This window comes from Entelurus aequoreus, linkage group LG08 (assembly GCF_033978785.1).
Source record: "Entelurus aequoreus isolate RoL-2023_Sb linkage group LG08, RoL_Eaeq_v1.1, whole genome shotgun sequence".
NCBI lineage: Eukaryota > Metazoa > Chordata > Actinopteri > Syngnathiformes > Syngnathidae > Entelurus > Entelurus aequoreus.
In genome coordinates this window covers 53867604-53891849 of record NC_084738.1, presented here as the reverse complement: position 1 = coordinate 53891849, position 24246 = coordinate 53867604, and the positions used below count along the sequence as shown (strand labels likewise).

At 38.2% G+C, this 24246-nt stretch overlaps 2 protein-coding genes across 6 annotated transcripts in view; one reads left to right on the top strand and one right to left on the bottom strand.

Annotated features, from left to right (window-relative positions):
- The window catches only part of garnl3 (GTPase activating Rap/RanGAP domain like 3), a 153868-nt gene that overhangs the window by 73614 nt on the left and 56008 nt on the right, over positions 1–24246 (bottom strand). For all 5 annotated transcript variants that reach the window (XM_062056778.1, XM_062056782.1, XM_062056779.1 and 2 more), the window contains exon 2: positions 16457–16526. In XM_062056778.1, coding sequence (XP_061912762.1) covers positions 16457–16526 — 70 coding nt within the window. The remainder of the gene's footprint in view (positions 1–16456; positions 16527–24246) is intronic.
- Positions 11660–12865, top strand: LOC133655270 (uncharacterized protein K02A2.6-like). The gene has a single exon (XM_062055260.1). It carries the CDS (start codon positions 11660–11662, stop codon positions 12863–12865), a length of 1206 nt encoding a protein of 401 aa, XP_061911244.1.

Genomic DNA, 24246 nt, shown 5'->3' with positions numbered 1-24246 from the left:
GTGACGCATTATACGAATACAGCCAGACCATTTATTGTGTTGAGCCAACTTGACTGACAGTTGTAGGAACTTGATATGATATACTGAACCCACATAATTTAAAGTTATCTCAACTATTTTCAAGTTCATCTTACATCAGACTGAATGTCAAATCATGTTTTGAAGTAAGATACTTGACACTATAAGTTGGCTCAACTTCACTAGTTCAAAACAACAAGATGACCTGACTGAGTTAAGTTAGGTAAACCATTTTTTTTTTTACGGTGCAGCATCTTCAAAGTGTGCATTTTTTTAAACGAAAATATGGACCATTTATTCACATTTACATTGTTTTATGGGAAATTCTGCTTCAGTATACAAACCTTTTGGTTTGTCGACCACATTCAAGAACCAATTAAGTTTGTACATCGAGGTTCAACCGTACAGAGAAGTATTGTGATTGATAAATGATGTAAATATTGAACAATTTCGGTACTGACGTCTGCAAAAAGTGCTGTAAAAGTGCCTTGCATATGCCATTTTATGAGCGTTAGACCCTTTAAAATGATGAACACAGTTGCTTTCTGCTCAATAAAACTGTAGCTGGAGTGCAAATCCCATCAAATCGTAAATAGTCTTCCGGCTGTGTGGCTTACTCAAGTGGCTGCTCGCCAATCATTTTCAATTTCCTTTTTAGAAAACCCTGCTGAAATTCAATCAAGCCAATCAAAACTTTATTTATGTCGCACTTGTCATGCACCGGCAACACAAAGTGCTTTTAGACCAGTTAAAAAAACAACAACACACTGGAGAACACCAAAAAATGTTAAGTTATGATGAATATCAACCTCCATAAAACTTAATAACATAAAAACTATAATAGATAGACCAAAATATGTTGCGGTACAAACCAACACAAACAATTGTGACTGGTTCAGGGAGGTTTTGACAAGGTCGGGGGGGCTGGTTATGAATCATAATTTTTTAAGAACTTAAAAACTATAAATGTTAGATCAACGTTTTTAGCAGCACAAACGCAGCACACATGAATGGGACACGTTTGGGGAGATTTAAGCATGGTTGGAGGGTTAGTTATGGATAATAACACCATAAAATGTTATTAACCTAAAAACTATTGGGGTTAAACCAAGTATTTTTGCAGACGAATGGGACAATTTGGGGAGATTTTAACATAGTTGGAGGTTTTGGGGGTCTAGTTATGATTAATACGTTAATTACACGTTAATAACATAAGAAAATGTTAAACGTTAGTACCTCAAGAATTGTAAGGGCAAAACCCAAAATTTTTGTAGCACAAATGTAGCACAAACGATTGGGACAAGTTTGGGGCGATTTGGACGAGGTGGGTGGGCCAACTTCACACAGGTGAATCACAAAACATTAATAACTTAAAGATGATCATAGTTTGACCAAAAATATTGGCAGCACAAACAAATGAGACATGTTTAGGGAGATTTTGACGGGCAAGGTGGGATTCTTCTCTCATGTGTTTCTTCAGGCAAGGACAACAGACGTCAAAGATCAGGTGTACTAACAGATAGAACTCGTGCATCTGATCTTGGTTCTGAAGTGGTCTGCAAAGTCCTCGGAAAGAGCATCAGATGGTGCCGCGACAGCTTTACAGTAGGAGGGGGACTCATTCGTCACGGTTCGCCTGACACTTGAAACGTGACAAATTGAAGGGGGCCCTATCCACTTTACCCGCCAGGCGGCAGTGGAGTGTTGAATACTTTTAAATGTGTTTTGTGGCAATTTCAACTTTGACCACAGAGCCAATTGATATGTTGAGTGGCACTTTCCATTATTTTCAGCAAACAACATTGCAAAATGATTCACCCCCACGCCCCCCCTTCTTCTCACGCGAGATCCACCCAGGAATGGGTTAATTGTATTAAAATTTGTGGCAGTAATGACAATATCAAATGAACAAAAACAGTCTAGAGCTAAAGTCATAGACAAGTTTTAAAATGTTCCAAATAAAATTGAATTTAATTTAAGGTTCTTAAGCGCAAAAATTATGATTCGCAATATAATTTTATTGAATGAAATGAAATGAATGAAATAAGTTTATTTCGGTCATATGATCAACCATTAACCATTTTGTGTGACAGTACAGTACAAATTATACATATATAACAATCATACACATTTACACACAAAAAGAAAAGAAAAGAAAAGAAAAAAGCATGACCGAAAAAGGAATAGGCTGAAGCCAAGGCTTATATTTGCCTATCCTATACCTTCACTGAAAATAAGATTACCTGGAACATCAACATTAAAAAGAAAAAAAAAAAATCAATGGGATGAAAGTAATCGTTGCTATATTTTATAATTTTCAATTATTTCACCTTTCAATGTTTTCTTAAACCTTAACAAAGAAGTACATGTCTTCAACTCATCACTGAGCTTGTTCCACCATTTAACTCCTAAAACTGAAATACATTTGTATTTTGTATTTGTTCTTGCTTTACATATTTCGAAAACCAATATCCCCCGTAAATTATAGTTTACTCCTCTTAATTGAAATAACCTAAGAATACAAGCTGGAAGGCTGTTGTTCTTTACTCGAAACATAATTTCCATTGTTTTTAAAAACACAATATCTGAAAATTTTAACACATTAGAACTTATAAATAATGGATTGGTATGTTCATAGTAGCACGCTTTGTGTATTATTCTAATGACCCTTTTTTGAAGTTTAATTATTGGGTCTACGTTTGTTTTATAAACATTTCCCCAAACTTCAACACAATATGTTAAATATGGAAAAATAAAAGAATAATATAACATATGCAAACATTTCTTATTCAGCATGTGTTTTACTTTATAAAGAATAGCAATGGATTTGGATATTTTTCCCTTTATATATTCAATATGCGGTTTCCAACATAATTTATGATCAATTATTATTCCCAAGAATTTAGTTTCATATACTCTATCAATTTCCACTTGATTTAATTTTAATTTTGCTTCACAGTTTGTCCTTGCACCACTAAACACCATAAACTTAGTTTTCTTATCATTTAATGATAACTTATTAATATCAAACCATTTTTTTAGCTGAATCAACTCAACCTCTATTATCCTCAACACTTCCTTCAAGTCTTCTCCTGAACAATATACATTTGTATCATCTGCAAACATAATAAATTTCAATTTATTAGACACTGAACAAATATCATTTAAATATAGTATAAATAACTTAGGTCCCAATACCGAGCCTTGTGGCACCCCACAAGTTACTCTTCTTGGCTGGGATTTAGTCTTATTAATTTCCACATATTGAGATCTATTGCTTAAATAACTACTTAACCACTGTTGTGAAACACCTCTTATGCCATAGTTTTCCAATTTTTGCAGAAGTAAGGAATGATCGATTGTGTCAAAAGCTTTACATAAGTCAATAAATACTCCAACGGTGTGTTGTTTCTTTTCTATTGCTGTAGCTACGTTTTCTACAAAGTCCATCACTGCTAGGGATGTAGATCGATTACTCCTGAACCCATACTGCTGATCATTCAGTAGCTCATGTTTGTCAATGAACTGATCAAGTCTATTTACAAATAATTTCTCAAGAATTTTTGCAAATTGAGGTAGTAGAGACACAGGTCTATAATTTGAGACCATGTGTTTATCACCATTTTTATAAATTGGAATAACTTTAGCAATTTTCATTTTGTCAGGAAAAGTTCCAGTTGATAAAGATTTATTACATATATAAGTAAACGGCTTCAGGACACAATCCACCACTTCTTTAACGAGTGACATATCCACGTTGTTACCATCGACAGATTTTTTGTTTTTAAACTTTCTGACCACTTCTAACACATCACTTTCACAAACTCCGCCAAGAAACATTGAATTTTTAATGTCAGATACACGCTTTAACTTTTTCTCATCATTCATATTAAAATTTATATTTTTTGCCAAATTTGGGCCAACATTCACAAAAAACTTATTGAATTCCTCCGCTATTTCTTCTATATTTTCAATAATTGAGTTGTCATCTTTTACCAGATAAGCTGTAAAATCCTTTTTGCTAGATTTTTTAATCATTGTATTAAGCACATTCCAGGTTTCAATGATATTATTTTTATGTTTATGCAGCAATTGTTCATAATAGTTTTTTTGTTGCAGCCTCATGATACATGTCAATCTGTTTTTATACTTTTTATATTTATCCTCATTTTCTGTTGTTCGATGCTTAATAAATTCCTTGTAAAGCCTTTTTTTTTTTGTACAGGCTTTTACTAAACCCCCTGTTATCCATGGTTTCTCCCTCTTTTTAGTATTTTGCTTATATTCTCTCAATGGACAATGATGGTCATAAAGTGTTATTGACAGTTTATGTAATAAAACATATATATTATTATTATTTGGGTAACACTTTAGTATGGGGAACACATAATCACCATTAATTAGTTTATTAACATGCAAATTAGTAACATATTGGCTCTTAATTAGTCATTATTAAGTACTAATCAATGCCTTATTCTGCATGGACTTATTATACAACCAGTAAGCCATTAACTAAGAGTGTTCCCTCAATAACCTCAAAATTATTGCTTATTAGTAACCCTAACCTTAACCCTAACCCTAACCCTAACCCTAACCCTAACCCTAACCCTTATATGTTCCCCGAGTGTCCAAATAACTCTAAAATAAATCTTTGTTACTTTAATAAGTGGTGAATTAATGTTCCCCATACTAAATTGTTACCATTATTTGTTATTAATTTAGTAAGAATTTACTAATTTAAGCACAGCGTAATTGTATGTACATTTATTTAAACATTTTTACGAGTCCATTTTGCAGTATATCTGATTAGTATTTATGTTTGTAATCAGCCTGACCAAAACTTTGATAATAGTCTTTGTGATTTACACATGCTTTCATATATTTAGACAAGGTTTACCCTGTTAAACTTGGTTATATATAAATATATATATATATATATATATATATATATATATATATATATATATATATATATATATATATATATATATATATATATATATATATATATATATATACATATATATATATATATATATATATATATATATATATATATATATATATATATATATATATATATATATATATATACATATATATATCTCTAACCAAGTTTAATTGTTAAACTTGGTTACATATATACAAACCCCGTTTCCATATGAGTTGGGAAATTGTGTTATATGTAAATATAAACGTAATACAATGATTTGCAAATAATTTTCCACCCATATTCAATTGAATGCACTACAAAGACAAGATATTTGATGTTCAAACTCATAAACTTTATTTTTTTTTTGCAAATAATAATTAACTTAGAATTTCATGGCTGCAACACATACCAAAGTAGTTGGGAAAGGGCATGTTCACCACTGTGTTACATGGCCTTTCCTTTTAACAACACTCAGTAAACGTTTGGGAACTGAGGAGACACATTTTTTAAGCTTCTCAGGTGGAATTCTTTCCCATTCTTGCTTGATGTACAGCTTAAGTTGTTCAACAGTCCGGGGGTCTCTGTTGTGGTATTTTAGGTTTCATAATGCGCCACACATTTTCAATGGGAGACAGGTCTGGACTACAGGCAGGCCAGTCTAGTACCCGCACTCTTTTACTATGAATGGCATTGTCTTGCTGAAATAGGCAGGGGCGTAAATGGTAACGTTGCTTGGATGGCAACATATGTTGCTCCAAAACCTGTATGTACCTTTCAGCATTAATGGCGCCTTCACAGATGTGTAAGTTACCCATGTCTTGGGCACTAATACACCCCCATACCATCACAGATGCTGGCTTTTCAACTTTGCGCCTATAACAATCCGGATGGTTCTTTTCCTGGGGCGGTATAGCTCGGTTGGTAGAGCGGCCGTGCCAGCAACTTGAGGGTTGTAGGTTCGATCCCCGCTTCCGCCATCCTAGTCACTGCCGTTGTGTCCTTGGGCAAGACACTTTACCCACCTGCTCCCAGTGCCACCCACACTGGTTTGAATGTAAATTAGATATTGGGTTTCACTATGTAAAGCGCTTTGAGTCACTTGAGAAAAAGCGCTATATAAATGTAATTCACTTCACTTCACTTCACTTCCTCTTTGTTCTGGAGGACACGACATCCACAGTTTCCAAAAACAATTTGAAATGTGGACTCGTCAGACCACAGAACACTTTTCCATTTTGTATCAGTCCATCTTAGATGAGCTCAGGCCCAGCGAAGCCGAAGGCGTTTCTGGGTGTTGTTGATAAACGGTTTTTGCCTTGCATAGGAGAGTTTTAACTTGCACTTACAGATGTAGCGACCAACTGTAGTTACTGACAGTGGGTTTCTGAAGTGTTCCTGAGCCCACGTGGTGATATCCTTTACACACTGATGTCGCTTGTTGATGCAGTACAGCCTGAGGCATCGAAGGTCACGGGCTTAGCTGCTTACGTGCAGTGATTTCTCCAGATTCTCTGAACCTTTTGATGATATTACGGACCGTAGATGGTGAAATCCCAAAATTCCTTGCAATAGCTGGTTGAGAAAGGTTTTTCTTAAACTGTTCAACAATTTGCTCACGCATTTGTTGACAAAGTGGTGACCCTCGCCCCATCCTTGTTTGTGAATGACTGAGCATTTCATGGAATCTACTTTTATACCCAATCATGGCACCCACCTGTTCCCAATTTGCCTGTTCACCTGTGGGACGTTCCAAATAAGTGTTTGATGAGCATTCCTCAACTTTATCAGTATTTATTGCCACCTTTCCCAACTTCTTTGACATGTGTTGCTGGCATCAAATTATAAAGTTAATGATTATTTGCAAAAAAAAAAAAGTTTATCAATTTCAACATCAAATATGTTGTCTTTGTAACATATTCAACTGAATATGGGTTGAAAATGATTTGCAAATCATTGTACTCCGTTTATATTTACATCTAACACAACTTCCCAACTCATATGGAAACGGGGTTTGTATATATATATATATATATATATATATATATATATATATATATATATATATATATATATATATATATATATATATATATATATATATATATCTAACCAAGTTTAACAGGTTAGATTATATATATATATATATATATATATATATATATATATATATATATATATATATATACAGTATATATATATATATATATATATATATATATATATATATATATATATATATATATATATATATATATATATATATATATATATATATATATATATATATATATATATATATATATATATGTTGTTATATATAAATATAGAAATCTAACACATATATATGATATATGTGTTAGATTTAATTATTGAAAATATTGGAGATTAAAATCAAGAATACGATTACTACTTCAGAGTTAACATTTAAGTGGGTCTTGTCCCCTCTGTAGTGGAAAAGTTGGGCCCTGAGGTCCAAAAGGTTTAAGAACCCCTGAACTAAATGTTTTTTGACTCACATGTTCTCAGTTTTGCTGCATTGTTGATGCTAGCGGAGCGAGACAACACACACAAAAAATCGATTCACATCCAAATCTCGATTTTTATTCATTCTGTCTCTAAATCGATTAATCATTTTCAAAAATTTATAAAAAATGTGTTTTTAAAAATACATTTTAAAGCCATCTCCAAGCAACCAGAAGGAGGTTTTCTAATCTGTAACCTGTTTTGAAAAAGTTTAGAGGATTGGTTTGAATCGAGAATCGTGTTAAATTGGGAATCGATTGTGAATGGAATCGTCACCCCAGTAATCAGAGTTGGATCGAATCGTTAGATGCCCAAATATTGACACCTCTACTACTTATTGTTGTGTCGACATTCAAAGCAAGTGAAACTAAAAGTGAGCACACTGATGAAGCGCACATAAAACGTCCAGTGTGGCCAAGGGTGTCAGACACACTGAATCAAGGGACGTCACACACACACACACACACACACACACACACACACACACACACACACACACACACACACACACACACACACACACACACACACACACACACACACACACACACACACACACACACACACACACACACACACACACACACACGCACGCACACACACACACACACACACACATTTGGACTGCAGGACGGGGAATAAATCCAAAGTGACAGTACAGGCAAAAGCCTCAGAGGCAAACGTCTGCTCTGACAAAAAACAAACAAGCATTTGTATCAATCTATTCACCACACAATCCTAATTATACCATAAATCAAACTGATATGACAGCAATTTAGTCAAAAATGGTGCATTACGTACGAACGTATCTATTTTCCAGCACAAAGAGTATCAGCACTCGGGATTGGCATTTGAACTTGAAGGGGACGGCGTGGCGAAGTTGGTAGAGTGGCTGTGCCAGCAATCGGAGTGTTGCTGGTTACTGGGGTTCAATTCCCACCTTCTACCTTCCTAGTCACGTCCGTTGTGTCCTTGGGCAAGACACTTCACCCTTTGCCTCTGATGGCTGCTGGTTAGCGCCTTGCATGGCAGCTCCCGCCATCAGTGTGTGAATGTGTGTGTGAATGGGTAAATGTGGAAATACTGTCAAAGCGCTTTGAGTACCTTGAAGGTAGAAAAGCGCTATACAAGCATAACCCATTTATAATTTATCATAACTGATACAGTACCAATTCCCAGTACCCAGGAATCTATACCGGTACTCAGTGGTACCAATTTTCGGTACCTTTGTGTGTGTTGATAAATATCAATTGTTCTTAGTGTTGTAATGTTAATGTGCCTTTTTGTTCAGGCAGCACCGTGACCACCACTAGGGGTTCAGGCGGGGTCCTAGGCAACGGGGCCAGCAGTGTTTTGACAGCAGTAGAGCTAACAGCTGTGTATGTTGTATCTGTGTGCTGGGCTTCATTAAAAAGTTCGAGTTGAGCATTATAAGAAGTACGTCACTTTACTACATTGGCGACGAGGATAAATCAAGACTTCAATGGCGTTGTTTGGAAATTTAACGGAGTTTGACCAAGCTACGGATGATTGGCAACAGTATGCTGAACGACTGGATTTTTACTTCGTGGCTAACAAAATCACAGACGAAGGACAACAGAATGCAATTTTCCTGAGTTCGTGTGGCGCCAAAGTATATGCAGTGTTGCGGGATTTGTGCCAGCCCGGTAAGCTGGCGGATACAGACATGACATTAACGGAGATGCTTCAGAAATTAACGGATCACTTTGCGCCAAAACCCAGTTTGATTGTGGAACGATTCAAATTTCATTCCAAATTGAGAAAACAAGGTCAGTCTGTTTCTTCGTTTGTTGCGGAGCTAAGGAGGCTCACGGAACATTGCAAATTTGGAACTGCATTAGATGACATGCTTAGAGACAGACTAGTGTGTGGTATCAACGAGGATCACATCCAACGTCGTTTGTTGTCTGAGGATGATGACAAATTGACTCTGGCACGGGCCATTGACATGGCCACATCGATGGAAACAGCATCCAAGGACCTGACTTGCAACTAACTGGGGCAGAAGGAACGGTCCACAAAGTCCAGCTAGGAGCAGATCGGCGCGTCCCACTGAGTGGCTGTTTCAGGTGCGGTGGTAGTCATGGGCCGACAGACTGCCGGTTCATTGATGCAATTTGCCACAATTGCCACAAGAGGGGGCACTTGGCCAGAAAATGTCGCAGTGCCAGGCAGATAAGGAAACCTGAAGGACCAACATCAGGTGCAACTTACAGGTTGGGAAATGAGACTGAAAATGTAGAATATGCACACACACTCTATAACCTGACTATGGAGGAGAAAGTGGAACCATACAATGAGCACATACAAATAAATGGACATGACGTTGAATTTGAAATTGACACTGGAGCAGGCATGACGATAATTACTGAGGACACGTACCAAAAGATGGGGGGAGGAAGACTCCAACACACACATGTGAAACTATACACCTACACCAAAGACAAGGTGGGAGTGATAGGGAAACTGCAAGTGCAAGTCAACTACAGAGGGCAGGCTAAACAATTACCATTACTGGTGGTAAAGGGAGAGGGCCCAAATCTCATGGGCAAAAATTGGTTGAAAACAATTAAAATAGATTGGAGCACTGTATTTAGCCTGAGGTTATGTATGCAGCAGGACTTAGATGAGCTACTCACGAGACATGAGGATGTTTTTAAGAAGGAACTGGGCACGTTAGTCGGGGCCTCAGCAAAAATCTATGTTGAGCGAGATGCCAAGCCAAGATATTTCAAAGCTCGACCACTGCCATATGCACTAAAAGACAAAGTTGAGGCTGAATTAGTAAGGCTGGAGAAGGAAGGCATTCTTGAACCCGTGGGCCGCCCCCATTGTGCCCGTCATAAAACCGGACAAAACAACTAGAATCTGTGGGGACTATAAAGTCACAGTAAACCCAGTGTCAAAATTAGATAACTACCCAATCCCGAAAACAGAGGACTTGTTAGCAGTATTAGGAGTTGGACACAAATTTACCAAACTGGACATGTCTCAAGCCTACCAGCAACTCAGGTTAGATGAGGACTCAAAGAAGTTCACAACAATAAACACACATCGAGGACTATACCAGTACACAAGATTGCCGTATGGAGTGTCTTCGGCACCAGGCATTTTCCAGCGCACCATGGATGGTCTATTGCAAGGACTGCCTCAAGTAGTGGTGAGAGTGGACGGCATCTTAGTGACAGGGAAGGATGATGCTAGCCATTTAAAAAATCTCGGAGAGGTGCTTGAAAGAATTGCAGCTGCAGGCCTTCGCTTGCAACGACACAAATGTGTGTTCATGGCACCCGAGGTAGTGTATCTCGGTTACAAAATTAACTGCAACGACATCCATCCAGTGGCGGATAAAGTTGAAGCCATCGTAAATGCTCCTCAGCCAACTGACCAGACACAGTTGAAATCGTTCCTTGGAATGCTAAATTACTATCACAGATTCTTGCCAAACATATCCACCATCTTGGAGCCTTTACACGAACTGTTGAGAAAGGGAAATACGTGGAAATGGACGGCGAATCAGCATTCGAGGCAGCAAAAAAGTGTCTCCAATCTGATAAACTATTGATACACTTTGATGACGGAAAGCCACTTTATTTGGCCTGTGATGCTTCGCCATACGGTGTGGGGGCCGTTCTATCTCACCGCTTCCCAGATGGTTCAGAGAAGCCCATTGGATACATGTCCCGTTCACTAACAGTGGCTGAGAGGGGTTACTCTCAATTGGAAAAGGAGGCACTAGCCATCATGTTTGGCCTAAAAAAATTTCATCAATACCTTTTCGGCAAGCACTGCACCATCGTCACAGATCACAAACTGCTGCTGGGTCTTTTGGGTGAGAGCAAAAGCATTCCACAGTTGGCGGCAGCCAGAATGCAGAGGTGGGCCTTGCTTTTGGCAGCTTATGAATACACCTTAGAATACAAGGAAGGCTCGAAACATGGGAACGCTGATGCCTTAAGCCGACTCCCATTACCAGTCATGCCCAGCAGTACACCACGCGAGGAAGAGGTAATAATGCTGATGGAACACATGAATGGCACACCATTGCAAGCCAAGCAGATCCGGGACTGGACCAGACGAAATCCAATATTGTCCAGAGTGCAACAATGGCTGTTACATGGTTCCTGGCCCAAGGTATGTGCTGATCCATGAGTGAAGCCGTATATGAAAAGACAGCATGAGCTGAGTGTGGAAGATGGCTGCCTTCTGTGGGGGACAAGGGTGGTAATACCACCTCGGGGTCGGCAGGTAATGACGGAAGAGCTACATGCAGCTCATCCAGGGGTCTCAAGGATGAAATCCCTAGCCCGGAGTTACGTGTGGTGGCCCGACATGGATGAGGAGTTGGAGGCAGCAGTACGCAGATGTCATACATGTCAAGCTAACCAGGCCACACCTCCGGCCGCGCCGCTGCATCCCTGGGAGTGGCCAAATCAGCCATGGATGAGACTACATTTGGATTTTTGCGGGCCCATTCTGGGAAAAATGTTTTTGATTGTCATCGATGCTTACTCCAAATGGATGGAAATCATCCCAATGCAGTCCATAAACTCCTCAATAACTATTGAGAAATTGAGAAGCATATTTGCCACTCATGGCATCCCAGCAAGTCTGGTTACAGACAATGAGCCAAGTCTGGTCAGTGCAGAGTTTGAAAATTTCCTCAGAAAAAATGGCGTAAAACATGTGACAACAGCCCCATACCACCCGTCCTCAAATGGCTGTGCGGAGCTCGCTGTACGGGTCTTCAGGGAAGCCATCAAGAAGATGGGGGAGGGAGGTGTGGAAACAAAGGTGTCTAGGTTCCTGTTTAAATACAGATCAACCCCTCAGACTACAACCGGCATTACGCCTGCGGAGCTGCTAATGAACAGGAGATTGCGAACGCAGCTGGACATGCCAGCACTGTCAGACAAAGTGGGCTCAAACCAGGCAAAACAAAAACAGAACCATGACAAAAGGGCCAGGGACCGAGTGTTCAAAGACTGTGAGGCTGTATACATACGAGGATATGCGGGCCAGAAATGGATTCAGGCGAGACTCGTGGAGAGGACTGGTCCAGTGTCTTGGACAGCAAACACTCAAGATGGCAAGCTGGTGAGAAGACATCAGGATCAGATCCGTCCACGTTATGATCAGAAGGAAAGTCTTCGTGACACATCAGAGGACAGTTTTCCAGAGGATTTCCATTCAGCACCACCAGGAGCAGTTGATCAGGAACTAGTTGATCAGGAACTAGTTGATCAGGAACCCGATGAGCAGGAACCAGGTGATCAAGCACAGGATGCAGAAGTGGGAGTCAGGGACACCGCTCGCCAAAGGAAACCTCCATCATATCTTAAGGACTATGTTCTCATACAGACTCAGTGATTTCTGGGGGTTGTGTATTACACTAAGAGGGGAGTATGAATATTTGACTGGACTATGGGTGGAGGGAATGTTGTAATGTTAATGTGCCTTTTTGTTCAGGCAGCACCGTGACCACCACTAGGGGTTCAGGCGCGGTCCTAGGCAACGGGGCCAGCAGTGTTTTGACAGCAGTAGAGCTAACAGCTGTGTATGTTGTATCTGTGTGCTGGGCTTCATTAAAAAGTTTGAGTTGAGCATTATAAGAAGTACGTCACTTTACTACACTTAGTAATAAAATACATTTTTGCAACATTTAAAATGAGCTGACATGATAAATGCTGTCCAGTTGTTATATCTTGTTTTATTATGACATTTCTGAGTCTCATTTGCAAGTATGACCTTCAATCAATGTTTATTTATATAGCCCTAAATCACAAGTGTCTCAAAGGGCTGTACAAGCCACAACAACATCCTCGGTACAGAGCCCACATACGGGCAAGGAAAACTCACCCCAGTGGGACGTCAATGTGAATGACTATGAGAAACCTTGGAGAGGACCGCATATGTGGGTAACCCCCCCCCCCCTCTAGGGGAGACCGAAAGCAATGGATGTCGAGTGGGTCTGACATAATATTGTGAAAGTCCAACACATCAGCGAGAGTCCAGTCCATAGTGGGGCAAGCAGGAACCATCCCGAGTGGAGACGGGTCAGCAGCGTAGAGATGTCCCCATCTGATGAACAGGCTAGCGGTCCACCCCGGGTTTGGAGCAGAGTAGAAAATAAAATAAAAGAAACGGCAGATCAACTGGTCTAAACAGGGAGTCTATTTAAAGGCTAGAGTATACAAATGAGTTTTAAGATGAGACTTAAATGCTTCTACTGAGGTAGCATCTCTAACTTTTACCGGGAGGGCATTCCATAGTATTGGAGCCCGAATAGAAAACGCTCTATAGCCCGCAGACTTTTTTTGGGCTCTGGGAATCACTAATAAGCCGGAGTTCTTTGAACGCAGATTTCTTGCCGGGACATATGGTACAATACAATCGGCAAGATAGGCAGGAGCTTGACCGTGTAGTATTTTATACGTAAGTAGTAAAACCTTAAAGTCGCATCTTAGGTGCACAGGAAGCCAGTGCAAGTGAGCCAGTATAGGCGTAATATGATCAAACTTTCTTGTTTTTGTCAAAAGTCTAGCAGCCGCATTTTGTACCATCTGTAATCTTTTAATGCTAGACATAGGGAGGCCCGAAAATAAAACGTTACAGTAATCGAGACGAGATGTAACGAACGCATGGATAATGATCTCAGCATCGCTTGTGGACAAAATGGGACCTTAACTTGCAATTACATTTGCAAGTCCAAGACATTAGATGGCAGTAGTGTATAGTTTATAGTGTTTTTTTGTTTTATGTACCGTAAGTATTCAGTTAACAAAATTAAAATGCAAAAAATTAAATTACAGTGTATCTGGAAAGTATTCCCAGTGCTACACTTTTTCCACATTTGATTATGGTACAGCCTTATTCCAAAATGGAATACATTAATTTTTGTCCTACACACAATACTCGGCGTGGCGAAGTTGATAGAGTGGCTGTGCCAGCAATCGGAGTGTTGCTGGTTACTGGGGTTCAATTCCCACCCTCTACCTTCCTAGTCATGTCCGTTGTGTCCTTGGGCAAGACACTTCACCCTTTGCCTCTGCTGGTTAGCGCCTTGCATGGCAGCTCCCGCCATCAGTGTGTGAATGTGTGTGTGAATGGGTAAATGTGGAAATACTGTCAAAGCGCTTTGAGTACCTTGAAGGTAGAAAAGCGCTATACAAGTATAACCCATTTACCATTACTCCATAATGACAAAGTGAATTTTATTTTTTTATTTTTGCAAATTTTTTAGAAATAAAAAACTAAGAAATGGAAAAAAGTGAAGCACTGTCAATACTTTCCGGATGCACTGTACACAAATTCAGGGTAAAAAAACAAAAAACAAAACAAAACAAATGAACCTCCATTGCTTGCCATCACCAAGCAATTGTGCTTAACATCGCTTGTTTTTTGCAGTATTTTGTTCCTACTACCTGTGTTTTTCCGAATAAAAGGGCTTCATACCTGCACATTGCTTGCCGTCTCTGTATCCTGGGGTCCAGAGCAACGATCCCCACCGAAAAAAAGTAACAATCACGCACTAAAAGCAGTAAGAGGATGGTTTTACAATGCTTAAAACACATTGGAAAGTTAGCACCCTTTAGGCATCCCTGTAAAATTTGCAAACCGCCCTTTTAATAAACAAATTATTAAATCTTAAAAATGATTTCAATAGGCGAAAAAAATTTACCCACTACTAAACCATAATTTTAAAGTGTTTTAAATTATATTATATATATGTATCCCTTTGTACACACACACACACACACACACACGCACACGCACACGCACACACACACACACATTTATATATATATATATACACATTCACACGTAGGTACACACACACATATATATATATATATATATATATATATATATATATATATATATATATATATATATATATATATATATATATATATATATATATATATATATATATACACACACACATATATACATATTTATAAATATATACACATGTACATATATGTGTATATGTATATATCTATGTATACCCATAGAAATATACATACATATATGTATATATATAATTTATTATGTATCTATAAATAAAATAAGATAAATAAATGTATTTTATAAATACATTACATTTCTTCAAAATCCCAACTGTATTCTACTCTTTTAGTATCATGCCAATTGACAACTGTGCACACGGAGCTAATGAAAACGTTGCTTTGTCACGAGTGACGTCATTTGTATCTCATTGTACTCTCGCTTACCAATTTACAGTAGGAGTCCATATCCAGCCTTCACGTCAAGACTCAGCCGACTGTTAAAGCAGCGGCAAATAAATTGTACGATAACGAGTGCGAGACACCACTAAAGTCATTTAAAGGCAGTAGTGTGGGCACACGAGTGGTTTCTCTGCTCCGTGACTGATACACTTTAAGGCAGTCAGTCAATGACCTCATACCGAGTCTTACTCAGCACTCTGTGACTTGTACACACACACACACACACACACACACACACACACACACACACACACACACACACACACACACACACACACACACACACACACACACACACACACACACACACACACACACACACACACATACACGCACACACAGTGAGGTGCCAGTCTGCTAATGCTGATTGGCAGCATGTGGTTTCTCCTCAATGCTAATCTGGCTGCTAAACCTGCGAGAAGTCTCCTGCAAGGAAGTGCGATTGCAGTGTGAACACCCTTCCTCCAATAGAAAGAGCAACAATGACTCAGCAACTTAGCGATACGCCACAAAAACCATCCAAACAAACACGACAAATTAAGTGTGTGGGCTGACGAGGAGGAGGCGGCAACAGCGGTAGCCGTCACATCGCTGGACCACACCCAGCGCATCATGACTCACCGGGCCAGCCTCTGATGTCCATCCTCCGGCCCGGCGGACAGACAGTAAGAGGAAGGAAGGAGGGGCGGCAGCTATAGAGAAGACTCACCAGCTCCACGGAGCCATAGTGCTTCCTGCTGAAGTCTCCACGCCTGCAGCCCAAGTCCTCCGAGGCCGAGCTGCAACACACAAATACAAATGTCAACAAACAAACAAGCCATGTGCAATTCATCCTAAGAGAACACCTGCAGTGAAATAGTAAGCGAGAATGTTTAAAAGTAGTGGAAAACAACTCCACTGTACAGTCGGGAAAGGATTATAATAAGTAAGAGGAAGAGTGGGGTTAATTATTTTGCAATGCAGTCTGCTGGACATGATGGAAAGCGCCACTCTACATAGCAACCGGCGCTGTGGTCAAAGTTGGAATTGCCACAAAACACATTTTAAAATATTCAACACTCTACTGCCATCTAGCGGGTAAAGTGGATAGTGCACCCGCCTAATTCGTTACGTTTCATGTGTCAGGTAAACCGTGACGAATGGGGCCATATGACTCTCATTCCTACTGTACAGCCAGTGCAGTCCAATGCTGCGTTCCAGACTGCCTGGAAGGAGGACATGTCCACCTCGGAGCTTCTGAGGTCTGACCTCAAAGTGTTCCAGTTGGAAGCAAACAAAAACATCACCTCCAGAAGTTGATGTTCTGGAAACTAATGGATACTGTATGCACTTTGGTTTCTACAATACACAGAACAATGTCACAATAAGAGAGAACATAAACACTAGTGTTAAAGGGGAACTGCACTTTTATCGTTCACAATCATTATGAGAGACAAGAACACACGTCTTTTATTTTTTTTAACGATTTCAACCAATTATTTGGCGCATTTATTTCAGTTTCCATAGCAGCGCACGTCTGACTTCCTGCAACAAATTTGTTTCTACTCCCAGAATCAAACGCGAGTGTGTTTTCTAATCATGGCAGAATTGGTAACAGACAACGAAGACGACTTGTTTTGGACAAATGAGAATTCCCAACCTTATACTTTTGAAGCTGAATATACTGAGGATGAACTACTGCTTTTAGAAGCGAGCCCAAAGAAGAGGCTGAAACATTGGAATAGACGGAAGCCGAGAGATTGTGACACGGTCAGGATGGAACTTTCAGCCAAGCTAAAGTTAAACGTTAAAGTACCACTGATAGTCACACACACACTAGGTGTGGTGAAATGACCCTCTGCATTTGACCCATTCTCTTGTTCCACCCCTTGGGAGGTGAGGGGAGCAGTGAGCAGCAGCGGTGGCCGCGGTTGGGAATCATTTTGGTGATTTAACCCTTGATGCTGAGTGCCAAACAGGGAGGTAATGGGTCCCATTTTGTAGTCTTTTGATCTCAGGGCGAACACCCTAACCACAAGGCCACTGAGCAGGTCGAATGCCGAATTAATGCATTGCTTACCCAAATCATCTGGACCAAACGGACAACTGTACATCGAGTGAGTCACTATCAGTGTAGGGACTAACGCGTTACAAAGTAACGCCGTTAGTTTTGGCGGTAAGTAGTAATCTAACGCGTTATTTTTAATATTCAGTAACTCAGTTACCGTTACTACATGATGCGTTACTGCGTTATTTTACGTTATTTTTTATGTAGTATAGGCTAGAAACAGAAGATCTGAGTGTGTTTTATTGGAGCGCTGCGGTGTCAAGTAAAAGAAAAGGCGTGCTTTGTGTGTGTGGGGGTGGGGTGGGGCTCCCATACCGTAGTCAAGGAGCGCAGGGGAGACATTCCTCCAGGGCCTATGTACTTCGGGGTTAACAACCTTCACTTTACCCGGAAGTGGGTTTTTACAGCTGAGGGTGAATGACGAGGCCGGCGGTTTGTTGCAACTTTGTGACTTTATTGGACGCAGCCATCCACCAAGCTAGAGCACCTGCACGCACTCACTGTCGTCGTTCCCTCACCTCTCTCGCCCACTCACTCACTGACGTCACTCACCTCACATGCTGTCATATCTTAAAGGGCCACACACACACACTTACGCTACTCTCATAACAACTAACAAGACATAATGGTGAAGCCAGAAGTTGATTTTCTTAACATGGAGACATTCTCAATAAATTTCTTTTGTCGAGCAGAAAGAAAACAACATTTTAGTTAAATGCAAGTTGTGTCTTGGATCAAAGATCCTATCTACTTAAAGTTAAAGTTAAAGTGCCATTATGTTGCAGCTTTTTAAAATAGTTTTGTCAATTTGTTCTGGCCTGAAATAAATTGGCCCTTTGAAACATATCTTTGTCTTTGTGTGTTGTATGTAAACCACATTGCTTTCTGAGTTCAGTGATGCAAATGCATGTCAAGTTGATCAACAGATTGTATTATTCTCCAGTGCAATAACAGTACTAAAATAAAGGCTAAAAGGGCATAAATGGGAGCCTTAAAAAAAAAGAAGAAAAAAAAGAAGTAACTAAATAGTTACTTTTCACAGTAACACATTACTTTTTGGTGTAAGTAACTGAGTTAGTAACTGAGTTACTTTTGAAATAAAGTAACTAGTAACTGTAACTAGTAACTGGTTTTCAGTAACTAACCCAACACTGGTCACTATACTATTGATCATGATACATGCAGCACATCACCGTACAACTACAGTACATACGCTGTTGGGCTAGCTTTGGACAAACAAAACGTGAAATGTGGGCTAATAATTGACAGATACTGTAATATGATTGTTCATGTTTTAAAGTCAGTACAGATTAGTGTCCTATCACAATGTGTTGTACATTACACACTCAAACGCGTTTCGTCCTGACGTAGAAGCGAGCTTAGTTCTTTCCGTAGTTAGCTTTTACGGCTAATACCGTAGCATGCCGATGTGTTACTACGCTGGAAAAAGATTTCCTCCGCGTTCGCTCTGACAATAACAATGTTGCTACAGTTTGGTTATTACACAGGATACGGAATATAAATGAAGTATTGTTGACGCTTTTTAAATTCCTTTTATAAAGTGATTTGAATTGATTGCTTCCATTAGCAGCATTGCTAGTTACCAAGAACGAGTCAATTTTTACATATTAGAATGCAAAAAACCCCAAAACATTTAGTCTTCTTGTCTTTCATAAGGAATGGGAACGATAGGTAAAAGTGCAGTTCCCCTTTAAATAGACACTGACTACTATAACCATACACATAAATGCACCTCTAGTGCTCGTTCATTTTGTTATCATTTATGTGCATATCTCCATCTGTCAAGTAGGATTTCCAACTTTGAGCAGTGTTATGATGCACTTTTCCATTTGGGCCGCCAGTAATTTCTTACTTCCAAATCGTATGAAACAGACCATGACGATATCCACTTCCTTCATGAGTAAATAAATAAAGAACAAATCTTAAAAACACCCAATAAACAATCTAATTACAGTTGATTCTTGCAAACTGAAAAACAACAACAAAAAAATGTAAAAGAAGAGGGAAGAAAGCAAAAGAGGTAAATCGAAGGTAAATAGAAAGTAATAGAACTGATTAAAATGTAAAAAAAAAAAAGGTGAAAAAGGTAAACGAGGAAAATAAAAAGTGAATAAGGTAAATGGAAGGTAAACAAGATAAATAAATGGTAAACAATGAATATAGAAGGTAAAATAGATCAATAAAAGGTCAAACAAGGTAAATAAAAGGTAAAGCAAGGGATATAGAAGGTAAAAAAGTAAATACAAGTTCAAACAAGGTAAATAAAAAAACAAGGGATATAGACTGTAAAAGAAGTAAATAAAAGGTTAAAAAAAAGTCAATAAAAGGTAAACAAGGCATAGAGAAGGTAAAATAAGTAAATAAAAGGTAAAATAAGGTACATAGAAGGTAATAACAGGAATATCAAAGATAAAATAAGTAAATAAAAGGTAACATAATGTAAAATGGGTAAATATAAGGCAAAATAAGGTAAATATAAGTTAAATTAAGGTAAATCAAAGGTAAAAGAAGGAATATAAAAGATAAGATAAATTAAATAGAAGGAAAGTAAAGGTAAAATAAGTTGAATAGAAGGTAAATAAAATGTAAAATAAGTTAAATAGAAGGTAAAACAAGGTAAATAAAAGGTATAACAATGTAAATCAAATGTAAAGCAAGGGATATAGACGTAAAAGAAGTAAATAAAAGGTAAAACAAGGTAAATAAAAGGTAAAACAAGGAATAGAGAAGGTAAAATAAGTAAATAAAAGGTAAAATATGGTAAATAAAAGGTAACATAAGGTAAATAAGAGGTAAAATAAGGTAAATAGAAGTTAATAACAGGAATATCAAAAGTAAAATAAGTAAATAAAGGGTAAAATAATGTAAAAAGGGTAAATAAAAAGCAAAATAGGGTAAATATAAGTTAAATTAACGTAAATAAAAGGTAAAACAGAGGTAAATAAAAGGTAAAAGAAGAAATATAAAAGATAAAATAAATTAAATAGAAGGAAAATAAAGGTAAAATAAGTTGAATAGAAGGTAAATCAAATGTAAAATAAGTTAAATAGAAGGTAAAATAAGGTAAATAAAAGGTAAAATAAGAAATTTAGACGTAAAACAAGATAAGACATGGTCAAAAAATGTAAACAGAAGGTAAAAAAGTTAAATAGAAGGTAAAACAAAGGTAACAAAAAAAGGTAAAGAAGGCAAATAAAAGGAAAAATAAGGAATATAGATGTAAAACAAGGTAACAGACTGTCAAAAAAGGTAAATACAAGATAATAAAGGTTATGGCAAGGACAAACACCAATTTTCTCTAAAATAGGCATTGAGGCTATTAAATGTGTTTTATTCGATTACTTGATTAATCAAACAAACTAATCGATAGATCAATAATCGATAGCTGACACATGATCACAACACTCACAACAATTGCAAAAGTTGATTGGAAGTCTGAGGACGACGTCAACGTAGCAGGAGGGTTTGGAGGGGCAGGAGCGAGCTGGCGTAGCGAACACTCGCTCCTCGTCGCAGCAGAATAAACCGGTCTTTAGTGTCAGAATAGGCGTCTTAATTAATTTTTATTTTTTTTTCACTTTTCGGCCTGGAAACGTAATGGATCTTCTGTATGCACTTAAACTCGAGTGATTCCATCAATCTTTTGGGAAGGAAGAAAATAGCACACATACTTGTCTTCATGAATAAATGAAGGAACCCCTATATGGGCGTCTAGATAGAAAGTAGTACACATAATAGACTAGTATAGCTGCGGGTGTATGGGAGGACACCTTGCTGCTATTTATTTTCATGCATCTCCACCACCCCCCTTCCACTCCATTACTACCTCCCACCCTACTCAGGTTTCTTCTCCAGGAGATGGAGGCCTTTATTTATAATATACGTGCGCGCTTTTAAAGTCCATGTGCGCCTCAGCGTCAACCTGTCCTTCAGCGCTACTCGGATCCGGGATTCCTCGGGTCCGATGGAGAGCTCGTTCCCAAGCAGGTCTCCTACCCTTCAGCTGTCCTCTGAGGACGAAGAGGAGGAGGTCGTAAAAAGGCTTGGACTATGGCGAGGATGATGAAAAGACTTCATCCTTGTGGAGCCTTAATTAAAAAGACCGTCTTTTATGTGAGCTATGGTCCACTTTGGTCACACGCTGCAACAAGTTCATGTGAGATTTTAATAAGAAATAGTCTGGATAAGTTAGGCAGCAGGACACAATATGTGTGCTTCTGATCAGCAACATCATTTTATGATTTTATAGCTGCATGCTGGGTGAGTTAAGGGGCAGATTAAAACAAAATCAATTAATGCGTTTTGCTGTCTGCTGGTGTTTTTTTTTGTTTTGTTTGTTTTTTCATTGACAATATGTATCATTAACATATCTCCTAGGGGTAAAGTTTGATACAACGTGGTCTGACATAAAGCGATGTTCTAGCAATGTTTTTCCCACACCATAGTCAAACGCTTGTTTTTCACCAAATTGTCGACTATAAATAAATTAGATTTGATTTGATTTTTGGGGGTAATGATTCAATTCAGAATCAAATCTCTGGTACATATTTATACTTGTTTAACAACATTGGGTGCTAGTTCTATGATTAACTACATTCATCGATAAAATAGATGAACAGCTGTGATTCATTTTTATATTACTTCAAAGAAAACAAGTTTTGTTGAATAAAATTCTACCCAAACATTTTATTGAGTCAAGTACAAGTAAGGCAAATAAGGTAAATTGTAAGATGGCATAAAAGCTCAGCAGAAATTAAAGACGGTAGGCAAGAAGTCTGGAGTCTTTTCTCTGTATCTTTTTTGTAACGTCGTCAAAACTCTTCTCAAACCAATCACACACTTCTGGCTTCGCAATAATAGTGTGTCTAACTAGGTTTGGTACGGTATTCCGGTACTAATAAAGTACCACAGTACTAATGAATTAAAAACGATGCTACACTGCCTGCATGCTCCCATGCGGCAGTGACGTTGCTGAGTCGAGGTGCATGATGTTAAGTTGTGTCAAAACCCACACACAATGCACACAAGCAGAAACAGTGTAGAGCGGAAGAATGACAAAAAAATGGCAATTCCACTGGTTCATTAACCAGTGGAATTGCCATTTTTTTGTCTTATCTGTGTAGTTTTAGTCGTAGTATATTTTTTTGTATTTACTAATGATCATATTTGTCTAAAAGCACAGATTAGGAGTGGCAACCATAAATCATGAAGCATTTAATAAAATGTCAGTAAAGCTTTCTATTTTATTCTAACTTAATACTAGATTATGGTAGGCTATAGGTAATACGTAAAATTGTAAATTGTTCTTTGAGTGCATTTAGAAACTTTTAATTCTAATCTTCTAAAATTTTATTTTGAGTGCATATGTTTAATGTTTTTTAAGATTTTCTGTAAAATCAAGCCAATATGACATTTTTTGTGGTCCCCTTTATTTTGAATGCATGGCAACCAACATATTGGTATCGAGACAACCCTTCGTTTAACTATACTAACAAATGAAAAATGTCTTATCTTACGATCATGCTTTGTCAAAGATGTTTTGTCATGTAATCTGTGATATTTCTTCCTAAATAAAAACTAGTACATCAATGGAGGAATGTCGAGGGGGACCTTTTCTCTCAGGTTGAAATAAAACGTATATTTGCGTGAATGCTCCAAAGCATTCACACAAATATTCTTCTTCTTCTTCTCCAGATTTTGGCGCGCTCTACCTTCCACATTTTTCATCCGATTCCAAACCGTTCTAACTTTAAACTGTTCAGTCTATTTGGGAATCGCAAGCTTTCCCTTGACAAGTTCCAAAAGTTCTCAAATTTCCCAGAATTCACAGTTTTCCGGGACATTTTTCCCATTCAAAATGAATTGGCCCTTTTTCAAACTTTCACCATTTCCACATTTTTCAACCTATTCATACCATTCCACCTTCAACACATTTCACCATTCTGGAAATTCAAGCTATCATTTTTCCAAGTTAAAAAAAATTCCAGAATTTTCCAAAATTCTTGCTTTTCCAAAGCCCCATTTCCACCCTTTTTTCTGGCAACTACTCCTTCCACATTTGTCAACGCATTTCAACCAATGTCAAAACATTCCTCTTAATCAGGACAAAAAACTAAGTTGTTTTTTAACTGGAAAAATTCCCGGTTTTCCCGAAATTCAAGGAATTCCATAATACAATTTCTCAATTCAATATGTTACTACTTCAACATTTCTCAACCGATTTGAAAATTTTCAACACCAACCATTTCAACTAATTCAGACCATTCAAGTTTTTTTCAGCATTTTCCCAAAAAGTCCCGCTTTTCCCGAAATGTCCAATTTTTCTGAAATTCCAATTGAAATCAATGGGACATTCAGCAAAGTTCCACAATTCCCACATTTTTTATCTGATTCCAACCGTTCGAACTTCAAAATATTCAGCCTGTTCAGGA